Below are 12946 nucleotides of genomic sequence, written 5' to 3' on the forward strand. Positions count from 1 at the left end.
AAAAGATAGCCTTGTGTGTAAGCACAGCAATAAATCGCGGCAAATCTAAGATTAGAGGCATCTTCAATAGTGGTGACCCTTTCACTCTTCCACGGACTGATACATGTAGTAGTGAATGCTCGTAAGAAAAAGTTTGACTCCTCGGAGGGTTTTTTTGAGCCTAAGACATAGTGACAGTAGTGTTTAACCAGAAAACGAAATGGGGGAAATTTTTTAGTACGGGGTAACTTTGACCCTTTACCCCTCTACCAAAACAAAACAAAATGAGATAAAAGACTCGAAATTACCCAAACTTATTCACACACCCTCACCCACTTCTCCTGCGCCCAAATGCCATCAACTTCACATTTGCTGTCTTCCTTTCCCATTAAGCAAATACCAACTGACAAGTAAACCAAAAAAAAACTGATTTCTTCATCTAAGCTTCCATTGACTTCTTCCCATTTCTTCTCTTCTTCTTCTTTTTTCCAAACACCACCCAACTCAATTGACACACAAATTAAACTACCGTTAAACACCACCACACACAACAATGACGTCACCATCATCAACAACCAACGTCATGCTATCAATCTCAGAGAAAAAAACGGTCACAATCGATCTCTACCGTCCACTTCGAAACTACATAGTCTACAATTACTCCGAACGTGAAGCTCAAAATCTTGAAGATGATTTACAAACACTTAAACAATATCGTATCGATATCGAATCGTCATCATCAGCATCATCACTTGCTGCTAGACGTGACCTCTTGCAAAATTACTATAAAGCCCTTTGTGCTGTTGAGTCTCGTTTCCCTATTTCAAATGATCAAGATCATGTTAATTCTCTTACTTTTACTTGGTATGATGCTTTCAAGAATAGAAACAAAGCTGCCCAGCAGAACATCCATTTAGGTACTCTTACTTTGCAACTTTGCTCAATTGGGTCTTCAAGTTTTATGTCCTTTTGTTTGATTCTTGAGCATAGTACAATTGCTAATGCGTTGGGTACAACTATCAGTTGTTACACATTTGCTCTTAGCTTCAACATTTTGGTCTCCTTTCCCCTTTTCTTTTCTAAAGTATGAACAGTTTAATTCAATTGGGTCTTGAAATTTTTCATTTTTTGGTTCTTTTTTCGTTGTACAATTGCTACGGCATGGGGTACAGCTTTCTATTGTGCGCACTTAGAAAATAAAAAGAAGACTCGGTTAATTTGTTTGTCTTAGTTTGACTCGGTATGGAGTTTAAGAAAATAAAAGAAGGCTTTTGAATCTTGTGGTCTTAAACTAAATATTGTTTAAATGTGTGTAATGTACCAAAATGCCCGTTGAATCTTGTGTTCTTAAACTCAAGATTTGTGTGATGTAGCAAAATGCCCCTTGAATCTTGTGGTCTTAAATATGTCATGTAGGATGTTGGGGGTAAAGAGTTACTAAATATAGGAAGTGGCATTCTTTTTGAAACGGACTAAAAAGGGAAGTAAGACAAACAAATTGAAACCGTAGGAGCACTTGTTTTGCTGCCAATACCTAGATAAACATTAAACATACAACAATATTCTTCAGACAAATTGGCTATATTTACCTACTAGTAATAAAAAAAGCATGGCTATGTTTATCACTTGGTAAAGAAAAAAGGGGTACATTGATCTTAATTCTTACGAGTTTGGAGAAATGAATGTTAAGCTCGAACTATTGTCATCTTATCATACATTTGTACTGATCCTTTTTTTGTTTGTCCACATAGAAAAAGCTGCAGTTTTGTTCAATCTGGGGGCAGTTCACAGTCAGATGGGATTGGGTTTTGATCGTTCATCAGTTGAGGGGCGAAAGCAGGCATCACATTCCTTTATTGCTGCTGCTGGGGCATTTGCCTTCTTGAGAGACAATGTGGCAATGAAGGCATCAATGGGTAGCTCCACCACCGTTGATGTCTCTGTAGAATGTGTTGGGATGCTGGAAAGACTCATGTTGGCTCAGGCTCAGGAGTGTGTTTTTGAGAATAGCATTGCCAAGGGAAATACTCCTGGTGTCTGTTCAAAGATTTCAAGACAGGTTTATTTCTCTATTCCATCTTTTAATCTGTGCGACTCAATAACTGCTGTATGAGATTTACTTGTAAAGGAAAAAAACTTATCTGTGAGGTTTAGTTGAGCTCTTGACCCATTACTGCACAGCTTTTTTCTTTTTGGTTAGCTCGAGTGAGTTAATAATATTTCTTCTCTTATTAAAATCTGCCTAAGATTTTTAGAAGGTAATAATTTAGTCTACTACAGATAAAGACCAAATAATTTTTACATTTCTATCGAAAATCTAGTCAGCCAGGAAAACTCCTACGGTCTGTGCGGCTTTTGTTTTGTTAATATGCACTTGGTCACTACCCAGTGTAATCCCACAATAGTGGGGTCTGGGGAGGGTAAGATGTACGCAGCCTTACCCCTACCTGGTAGGAAGGCTGTTTCCGATTGACCCTCGGCAACCCTCCTCCTTTATCCGGGCTTGGGACCGGCAATGTGAGCGAGCTCACACAGGCGGAGTTGTTTTGTTAATATGCACATTTTTATTAATTAATCAATCCTCCAAGTTCCTATATGCAATGAGGCATGGAGTTTGGTTAGAACAAAATCAAATAGAAATTATAAGAGACTATTATGCAGCTTGAAAATCAGGGTTTTAGTAAGAACAAATTTCATATTGGATTTGTTCTTTTCGAATTTTAATTTAATCTCTGAATAGTTCACTGGAGAAGGCATGTCTGAGTTGGGTTGGCTAGTTCCTTCAAATATGGTTTTTAGTTTATTGCACGTTATTGCATGTTAAGCCGAGGGTCTTTCGGAAACAGCCTCCCTGTCTTCCGAGATAGGGGTATGGTCTGCGTACACTTTACCCTCCCCAGACCTCACATTGTGGGATTTCACTGGGTATGTTGTTGTTGTAGTTTATTGCACGTTATATCCTGTAGAGTTCGTTTTGGATGTTACTTAAGTGCTTTGATGTAGCAATAGATGCAAAATTGATGTTAAAATGAAATGAATTTTCTATCACAGGTTGGATTGTTTTACGAGGAAGCTTTGGCAGCATTAAGTGTTGCACCTCTGAACCAGCACTTGGACAAGACTTGGCTAGCTCATGTTCAGCTTAAGGCATCACTTTTTTATGCTGAGGCCTGCTACAGGTACAGTCTAGAGCTCCATGACAAAGAAGAAATTGCAGAGGAAATTGCAAGGCTGAAGAGTGGTGTTAATGCCTTGTCTGAGGCAAGAAAAACATCTCCAAGGGGATCACCACAGCAGCTCTTGGATGCAATTAATAAGCTAGAAGCTACTTTAAATCTAAACTTGGACAGGGCTATGAAGGAAAACGACAGAGTCTACCTCATGAGGGTCCCACCAGCCAGTTCTCTGCCACCACTTGCAGCATTTTCCTTGGTCAAGCCTATGCAGATGAATGATATTCTGGATGCAAGCAAGGAGAAGATGTTTGCCAGTCTTGTCCCAGACAATAGTGCAAAAGCTCTATCTAGGTACACTGAGATGGTTGATGATGTCACCAGGACTCAAGCTGAGAAGTTACAACAGGGAAGCGAGCTAGCTCGAGTAAGGCTCAGAGAAATGGACTTGCCTGATTCTATTCTTGCTTTGGAGGGAAATATATCTCTACCTGAGGCCTTAAAAGAAGATGTAGAGGCAGTGCAAATTTGTGGTGGTCCAGCTGGTTTGGATGCTGAGCTGCAGCAACTCAGAGATCTGAAGAGGGTGAACCAGGAGTTGCTGGTCCAAACTGAGGAGCTTTTGCAAAAAGAAGCGACAGAGGACACACAATTTAGAACTCAATTTGGAACCCGATGGACAAGGCCTCAATCTACTACCCTAACAAAAAACCTGCAGGACAGGTTAAACAGGTTTGCAGCTAACCTGAAGCAAGCTGCAGAAAGTGATGCCAGGATTGAGCGATCAGTAAGGGATCATGCAGCACTCATGTCAATCCTTGACCGCCGTCCAGTACGTATTTATTATGTGACCTATGTTTTAACCTTATTTTACCTAAATAGTCATGTCATGTCTCATCGTGTCGCTTCAAGTTGGTAACTGACTTTGTCAAGGGCTTTACACATCAATGCATATAAAAATAATCAAATGCTCTGGCCCTTGGATTTGTTTGTAGACACATAGTATTAGGTGGTATTTCTAAGGATAATTATCAAAACTTATCTAGTAATGAAGATAGTGAGTTAGACCAATCTCTTGACAAGCTTGTACTACTACTGAGGGCTTAGTAAGATGGTCAATGCTTCTATTCCGTATATTTCGGATCTTCTCACATGGTTCACTTCCAAGGATTTTCAACAGGTTAAAATGCATACTAGATATGGAGTCTTTGATCCTTTAACATTTTGGAACTTGGCTCAATCTGTGGTTTATTATACATGTATGTCATGTTATTGTTGCAAAAGAAATTCATCACTGGATCTAGTGCTTAAAATGTGATAACTCTTCTATTTCTCTCTGTGATGGGTGTCAAGTTAAGTCCTGAGATGTGCATTTTTCTCTTTGATAGATCGAATCTGCTCTTCCAACCTTGGCAAGACCAATCCTGTCTTTGGACGCCACTGAAGATGCCATTGTGGGAGCCCTGAAGCAGAGCCTGGTAATATGAATTAGTGGGTTACATTTGTGTTATTTGGTCTTTCTGTGTTCCTTAGCCGACACTTATGTTGGAGCCATGTTTCTTGAGTGACTAAAGCCTATTCTTTTGGGAAGACATATATATCATTTCCTTTTTTTTTTTTTGGGGTTGGTTTGGGGGGGGCATAACTTCTTCTTTCAGTTTGAGAAGTGTCTAATTCCTTCTGATGACATTTTTTATCAGGATATCTTTCTGCTGTTGTTTCTTGGCCCCAGGAGATAATTTGAAAATTGATGTCGGTTGGGCATTGACATAATATTTTATTAGAGAATATCAATAATATTTTATTAGTTTTACTAATGATAAAAGCATTGAAAATAATCATATTTCTTTCATGGATGATTTTTGAGCACTTGCTGTACATTAATCTAGTTTGAAATCCTTTAATGCCCATTTTGCGAGTGAGAAGTGGTCTTTGAATAGTAAATTAGAAAAGACAGTTATACTAGGCAACTTTAGATATTAAGTAACATGAAATGTTTAGGCTATTATGCATGTTATAAAGTTATCTAAAAATTACGGAGGAAATTGTCCGTAAATATTTGGATATATGAACTTTGGATATATGAACCTTAGAAAACACTTCAGTTTCAAGTAGTTTATTTGGAAAGAGAGAGTCGGAGGGCTTTTGAAGGAGTGGAACAAGATTTTATAAAATGCAAAGTAGTATGTTGTCTCTAGTTTCATTTTGGTGTACTTTATGAGGTCCCTATTTGTATAGTGGATTGGATCTCTTTTGTTGAGAACCATATTTGGGTGTAGGTGTTCTCTTCTTTTGGTATATGTCTTGTACATGAAATTTCCACATTTGTCAATAAAATTATTTACCTTATCCAAAAAAAAAAAAAAAAAAAAAAAAACCACTTCAGAACTTCACTTCAATCTGTTTTAGAAGGAGTTATCTCTTATTTCAACTTAGAAGCTTTACATTGTTGCAGCATAAATTATTTGAGTGGTCTCCCTCAAGTCATTGTTGCTTATATTTGCAGAGGCAACTAGAAACTCTTGGTGCTCAGCGAGCTGGTCTGGAAGATATGCTGAAAGAGATGAAGAGGAAGGTATAATAAGATTCCTCTTGAACTATATGCTCTGCAAAGTTGAATTTGTTAGGTTGAGCCGTTGAGGTGGACATCTTTTTGGGAATGAAACTTTAACCATCGCTGGTCCATATAAAATTTCTCATAGGAGGGTTGGACAAGTATGATATCTTTCACCCTAGCATGTGATGAAGATATAATCCTTTGCTAGTACACATCCTCTTATTCTGCTGCTCTACAGTTACTGAGTTTATTAACATGATATTAATAACATAAGTTCATATTTCAAATATATAAGCCAATGGATAAACATATTTTGGTGTGAAAACTCATTGTTAACACCCTGAATGAGTCGTTGGATTAGATGGTTCACTCTGTGCAGCAGGTTATTCCATCAACGGGTTGGCTTTTTGTCCAACAGTTCCGTATTTGCTTATCTTATTGATGGACTGAGGGGGCAGGAACTGAAAGTAGTATAAGAGATAAGCCCTCCAATCTATTCAGTAGAAGTAAAAATGAGGGCCACACTCTTAATAATCCTGTTAGAATGTCCCACGTGTGTTAAGGGAATGAACTATTGTCTCCTTATATGGTTTTGAGCAGTCTTTGCTAGCTTTTGGAGTTGAATGAAACCCATGATTCGTTTTCTTTACATGGTATCACTGTCAAGAGTTATTCCTATTCTTGGTTTACCTAATGTTGTGCCGCATTTTTATATTGTTTATTCTTCATATGTCCAGTCCTGAGTCTTGGGCTCATGAGCTAGTTTGTTGAGTTGAGTTAGGGCTAAGATCCATTTTCTTTTCAAATTCAAATGGATGGTGTGCTTACATCACATCAAGGGAAGCTCTTCATTAGATCGAGAGACTCATCGTTGGGTGGTTGGAGGGAGGGTTATTTGGTTATGCAACTTGATAAGATCTTTTCTCGCAACTTTCATTTCCTTGGGAAGTCAAGAAGAAATTCCTTCTAGTATATGAAAAGAGGGATAGATCGGGCTTTTCATAAAGAAGTGGTGACATAGGCTTAAGACTACTCCACTGTCATTAGTCGTTGCTTTACATCATCTCAGGAGCAGATAACGCAGTATGAATTCTTTGTGCCATGTTGACATTTGTGTATCCATTTGCAACATGCTTATCTTTGGGCATTTGCTCTGCCTCTGCTTAACCATTGAAGGATCTAATTGTGCAATTTGATTTTGTATCTGTTGTGTGATGTTACTCAGGATGATATACTTCCGAAATTGATGACATTCACGGGCTCGCATGAGGATCTTTTCAGGAAGGAGATAGCAAAATATGATCATATTTCTGAAGAAATTTCTCAAAACATCGAGGCACAAGAACAGTTGCTGCTGCAAATTCAGGTTCAGAATTCGTGTCTTTTTCAGGGATATACCCTTTTAGTTTGCTGCCCTTTTTCATTTCAACTTGGGAGCTTCTCTTAAGCTTTAACGTAGGAATACTTGTCTGGTAAATTTGAGGTTGTATGTGTTGCACCGTCCTTAGTAGGAGTTCCCTTTTATATTTCCATATTGTCAGTTTCAGGATTGCTCTTCAGAATACTATTTATGGGTAACGAACCGAGGGATGCAAGGCATTTTCCTTTTTGTTTCTTTTAATCCCTTGTGTCATTGCCCGGTGGCTTGTTTTGAACTATGATTTTCTGTTACTTCTTATGCTGATCAATACAGGAAGTTGCTTTTATTTTTAAATCTGGAAAGCATTACAGACGTGATACAATGACATCCTTAATTGAGATATCACCTATGGCATGTTTTTTCGTTCCAAACTTTTTTGAGTTACACAGTTTAATCTGACTTTGAACTTGTTTTGTATCTAGAAAGTGTTAGAGAGAATGTTTCGAAGTGGGGGCTGGGGGTGTAAAGAAGATCATAGAATAATTGTTAGTTCCTTAATTGCAATTATATTTGTGGTGCTTCTTTTCTTATTTAATACTTGTTATTTCATGCGTCTGAATCCCGTGATTTGCATGTCATAATTAGTGCCTGAGAAGAGTTTATATGGAGAAATATGGTCAATGAGGTTTATATAGCTAACCTTAACTCCCGTGATTTGCATGTCATAATTAGTGCCTGAGAAGAGTTTATATGGAGAAATATGGTCAATGAGGTTTATATAGCCAACCCTAACTTGTTTGGGTCTGAGGTGCAGGTGTATTTTGGAAATTTAAGAGTTGTAGTGCACAGATTATGGTATAATAGTATAATACACATGCTTAACCAAAGTATTGTGTTCTTTCTGGACCAGAAATACTTCATGTTGAGGTTTCATTGTGCAAACATAGAGAGAAAAGTCCCTCTTTTGGGATAGAACAATCTACTTGCACTGGACTTTATTCAAGCTGCATGTCTTTGAATGTTCTTTAACAACGTGGTATTTCGTTTTGCAGGCTCAAAATGAGGAGTTTGCTTCTGTTTTCAATCTTGAGGATTATAAAGGTGTGTTTTAATCCTCATAATCATTTTGCAATGTCTGCTGAAAAACATTGAAGCTTAGATATTCTCGATACACAAACATCTTCTGTCCCATCTAAATAAATTAGGTAGGCTAAGTTTAGACAGGCTAATCCTTTCATTCGATTTTTTGTATATCAAAATGACTTCTTACTGCTCATTATGTGTCATGTGATATATGTAAAGCTAGTTATGTCCCTTGATGTCATCTTATAGTGATGTTGCAATTATCAGTTTTAAAATTGACATGGTGATTGCTGGCCAGCCCGTGCTATGATATGTTGTCCATTCTGCATTCTCTATTAGTTTTTCTGTCTACTTTGACATTTCTTCTTGGCGTGGTTTATCCATATCATCGAGTACGGCTGTTGATTTTAGATGTTCTAGTCACTGTTAATTTGCTGAGCTCAGTCTTGTCTATGTCACAGCTTCCCGCGAGAGAATCTATAGGCAGATTGAAGCTGCCATTTTGAAATATCGAGAAATCAAGGAAAATATCAATGAGGGATTGAAGTTCTATGTAACACTTCAGGTATGAGAATTTCCATCTCTTTTGAGACTGCTCTTTTCTATTGGACTTGTTGGGGGAGGGGGTGGAGACTGGAAGATTTGCTCACTCGGTTTACAACACAAGGAGGATTTCAACCATCGTTTTGAGTGGATCGGATCCTCTGAGCTCATTCCTCTTTTTATATTGGATCATTTGTATCCCAGATAAGAACTTCCGTTGGGGGAAGAGGAAGCAGGGGTGGGGATAAAGTGAGCTAGATTAGAGTCATTGATCGCTCTCTAATTTGGTTCCAATGTCATTATAAGGCAACTGGCTTGTGTACATGGGATTGCAATCATCCTCCAAGGGACCTATTTTATCCCATTGAGAAGATTGAGATGGGACTGTTCCATGGGTTACATTTTAAACGCCTGTCTTATGGGGGAGAGGGTTGAGATTGTGACAATTCTTCGTATACATTATTCCTTTCCCCCCATCCCCCCTGCCCCTGGCTGTCCTGCGGGCTCCTTTACCAGCTCCACCACCTCACCTCATATTCCCATTTCTTTGATTTTATAAAGAAAGTATCTAGGCGAGTTACCAGAAGAATAATCCGAGTTATAATCTCTCACCTAATCCATTATTAAACATAATGATAATTATACAATCCCATCCCACTAATCTCACCAAAAATCCCTTATTATATTCACCAACAAAACTAATATATGATAATCTACCCTATATGTTCAAGTCAAAGAAGAACCCCTTTGATCTTTTCTCATATAAGCCTAGTCGGTGGTGTCAAAGCCCCAAGTCCTCCTGCAAATCTGACAAGGATCATTCACTTGTGTAACCTCACATGCCAATGATCGTACTTATGTACGTTCTTTGTATGAGGCTTGGGTGGAGACTTATGAGGGGATGAGAACTGCAGCTCAAAGTTACTTTCTGCTTTTCAAGATTCATTTTAGTTGTGCGCAGTTGGACAAATCACTAGAAATCTTTTTCCATGTCTTCCTGAATATGTCAAGCTTCTTAGATCTATTTGCGCACTTCCAGGAAATGAATTCATATAAATTTGTCTTTGTTGAACAGGAGGCGATCACTAATGTGAAACAGCAGTGTAGTGATTTTGTGATGACAAGAAACATACAGTGCCGAGAAATGATGGAAGAGGTGCAGAGGAAAGTCTCAGGTCTCAGTTTCCAGGATAACAGAAATTCAAGTGGATATACTTATCCTTCAGTTGGGCAGGCTCATCAGCCTCCGAGAACAAATCCCGAGACTGGAAATATACCCAATTCCTCTCGACCCCAGACTCCTACATATCAGCCTTCTCAACAACCAACAATGTCTGGATATAGTCAAACCCCTCCTTATAATTCTCCACAACCGCCTGCACCACCTTACCATTTTCCAAGTCAAGGGCAACCATATCAGCATCCACAGCCACATCCTCAACATCAACAACAGCCTTCACCGAGCCATGAGTACGGTCAACCTGCATATCCTGGGTGGCGGGGTCCATACTATAATGCACCTCCTCAGCAACCGGGAGCTATGCCTCAACCTCCTTACACCGCACCTTCTCCATATCCTCATCCTCCTCCCCATCAGAGTGGTTATTACAGGCAATGATTGGTTTTCCAATATATTTTTTTCGTGTGCATCTCATGTTCATTTTTGTCTGGCAAGTTTTTTGTCGTTCTTAAGTGGATTGGACCTGGCTAGACTTCTTTGTTAGTTTCAGCTCTTGGCATACACTATTATACGTTGTTAGCAAGTTTGGATGAAGCATGGCTCGCTTTACCCGCATGTACAGGGTATCTCCTTGTAAGATCATATTGATTATATACGATGAGCAAAATACAAATATCAATAAATTAGAACTCTCCCGTCTAAAGTACTCTATGAGATGTGATATCTTGTGAATGTGAAACATATGGATCTATTTGTTGGTCTTGCATATCAATAGTAACTTATGTAATTTGATGTCCATTGCAGTTCCAATTTCCGTGCCTTATTTTGCAGAAACATCTCTTGAATTTTTCAAAAATGGAACCCCAATAACCAAAATAAATTTTGAATTGGGAGATGCACTGTGGTGATAATTTATGTTGTACATTTTGGAGCGTATGGGCTAAAGTGAAAAGAAAGACATCAATTATGACAACTAGGGGTGTACATGAACCGGGTTGGTTCGGGTTTTTTAAAGATCAAACCAAATCAATTGCATCGGGTTTTTAAATCTATAAATCAAATCAAACCAACAAAAGTCGGATTTTTTAATCTTGGGTTTTTTCGGTTTTTCAGGTTTTTTTTCGGTAAAGTCTTCATACAAAGCATATAGCTTGTATTTCAAATATTTTTTAGTTCTAGTAAGATACGACTATCTAATTAAGATATTTATTAAGAAAATAACATAAAACGTGAGATTAAAATATTCAACGAAAAAAGTTAATGAAATTGCATAAAATAAAATGATCATAATCTAAATGTACTAAGTCATGCTACAATAAATATGGCTAATATATAAGGCATGTTGAAAATGATCATAATCTAAAAATCCTAAGTCATGCTAAAATAAATACGGTTAATAAGTATTAATTATATGACTAGCTATTAAAGAAAAAAATAAAATTAAGTAATGTATTTTCACTTTCTAAACTAACATAAAACTAAAGAATAGATAAACATTATCGTCATTCCAGTATTAGATATGAATTACTTTTGTTAGCCTTAGTATTGATTTGATTTTTGTTGAGTTTTATTTGAGTTACTAATATCATTGGGCTATAAAACTTATTGGATCATTCAAAATCTAATTCCAAGCTTGAAATAATATGTTAAAAGACAAAAAACTATGAAAAAGTTAAAGAAACATTTATAAATTACATTATAAATAAATATTTTTATGTATAAAATATGTTTGAAATTTTGTAAATGTAATGTCGGGTTGGTTTGATTTGATTTTTTTTAATTAAAACCAAACCAAACCGTAGTGTTCAGGTTTTTCTTTTTAAAGTCAAACCAAATCATTAGTCGGATTTTTTTCTCGATTTGGTTCGAATTATCGGTTTGGTGCGGTTTGTCGGTATGCTTTGTACACCCAGTTACTGACAACAATGAAGAACCTTTTGAGTTCATAATGGAGCTAGAATTTCAGATGGAGGGGTGGAGAAGCCAAGCACAATTCAGGTTGAAAATACAGAGGTGAATTTATGATTTAAACTTTAACGGAGTCGAGCCTGGAATTTTGTCATAATTCATTTGATTTACTTGGAGTCAAAATTGATTATCTGTATTTATTTAGTGAATATTTTAATTCATATATCGGGTCTGCCTCAAAGCTACTGGATTCGATGTACCACGAGTGACTACATACATCTGGATGGAACAAGTCGTTACATTAGTTCATTCCGGAATTCCATTTGTGGACTTTAGGAAATATCCCTCCGTTTCATTTTATGTGTTACACTTTGACTGGACACTTTTTTAATTTATTAAAAAACTTATGATCTAAAAAGCCATATATATTTGTGTGGTTATAAATCATTTCATTAAGAATAGAATGAGAAGTTTAAAGTAAATTATTTTTAAATGTAAAAAAATAATCATTTTTTATGGACAAACTGAAAAGTGTATTGCATACATGGAGGCAGAAGAAGTAAGCAAATATAGCTTTCAACATTAGCCTTTAGGTAACGTACGAGTACATACATGCTGTTGTTTCTTGTTTTTACCGTTATATATAAATACAGTTAGGCAATAAATCACGTCAAATTAACTTGTCCTCTTCTAATACGTACTTACTAATCACCTCTAACAATTATTATTCAGCTTACATACTGTTCTCTGCAAAATCAAATGAACACGTGGAGTTTCTTGGGCTTGACAGGTTATTATCACCGTTTTGTGAAGGGAATTTCATTCATTGCAATTTGCAGCTCTACTGATTCAGTTGACCAGAAGGGTGCACAATTTAAGTGGTCGAACACCAATTTAAGTATTGTCCACAGGTTCAGGAAGCTATATAGCGTATTGTGACACTTCGCGCATTAGACTAGGGTGTATCTTGATCCAAAAGAATTAACGTCAAAAAGATTATTTGCAAAAGAAATAATTAAGTAAAGGGAAAGTAAATGGTGGAGTACTAGTAGACAAAAGATGTTACTTAGTAGTTGGCAGTAAACAAGTAGTAGCTTTGTAATTACTGAAGGGGAGTTAATTTTCTTTGGTCATGCATGCACTAAACTCACACCATCTGTTCT

At 37.1% G+C, this 12946-nt stretch overlaps 1 protein-coding gene across 1 annotated transcript; it reads left to right on the forward strand.

The window, feature by feature from the left end:
- Positions 1 to 212: 212 nt before the first annotated feature.
- Positions 213 to 10566, forward strand: LOC132615978 (vacuolar-sorting protein BRO1-like). The gene is made up of 9 exons (XM_060330577.1): positions 213 to 896; positions 1731 to 2038; positions 3031 to 3984; positions 4541 to 4630; positions 5659 to 5727; positions 6935 to 7075; positions 8122 to 8170; positions 8614 to 8717; positions 9771 to 10566. The coding sequence occupies exons 1-9, from the start codon at positions 533 to 535 to the stop codon at positions 10311 to 10313; spliced, it is 2622 nt and encodes an 873-aa protein (XP_060186560.1). The 5' UTR covers positions 213 to 532; the 3' UTR covers positions 10314 to 10566.
- The last annotated feature ends 2380 nt before the right edge of the window (positions 10567 to 12946 follow it).

This window comes from Lycium barbarum, chromosome 10, assembly GCF_019175385.1.
Source record: "Lycium barbarum isolate Lr01 chromosome 10, ASM1917538v2, whole genome shotgun sequence".
NCBI lineage: Eukaryota > Viridiplantae > Streptophyta > Magnoliopsida > Solanales > Solanaceae > Lycium > Lycium barbarum.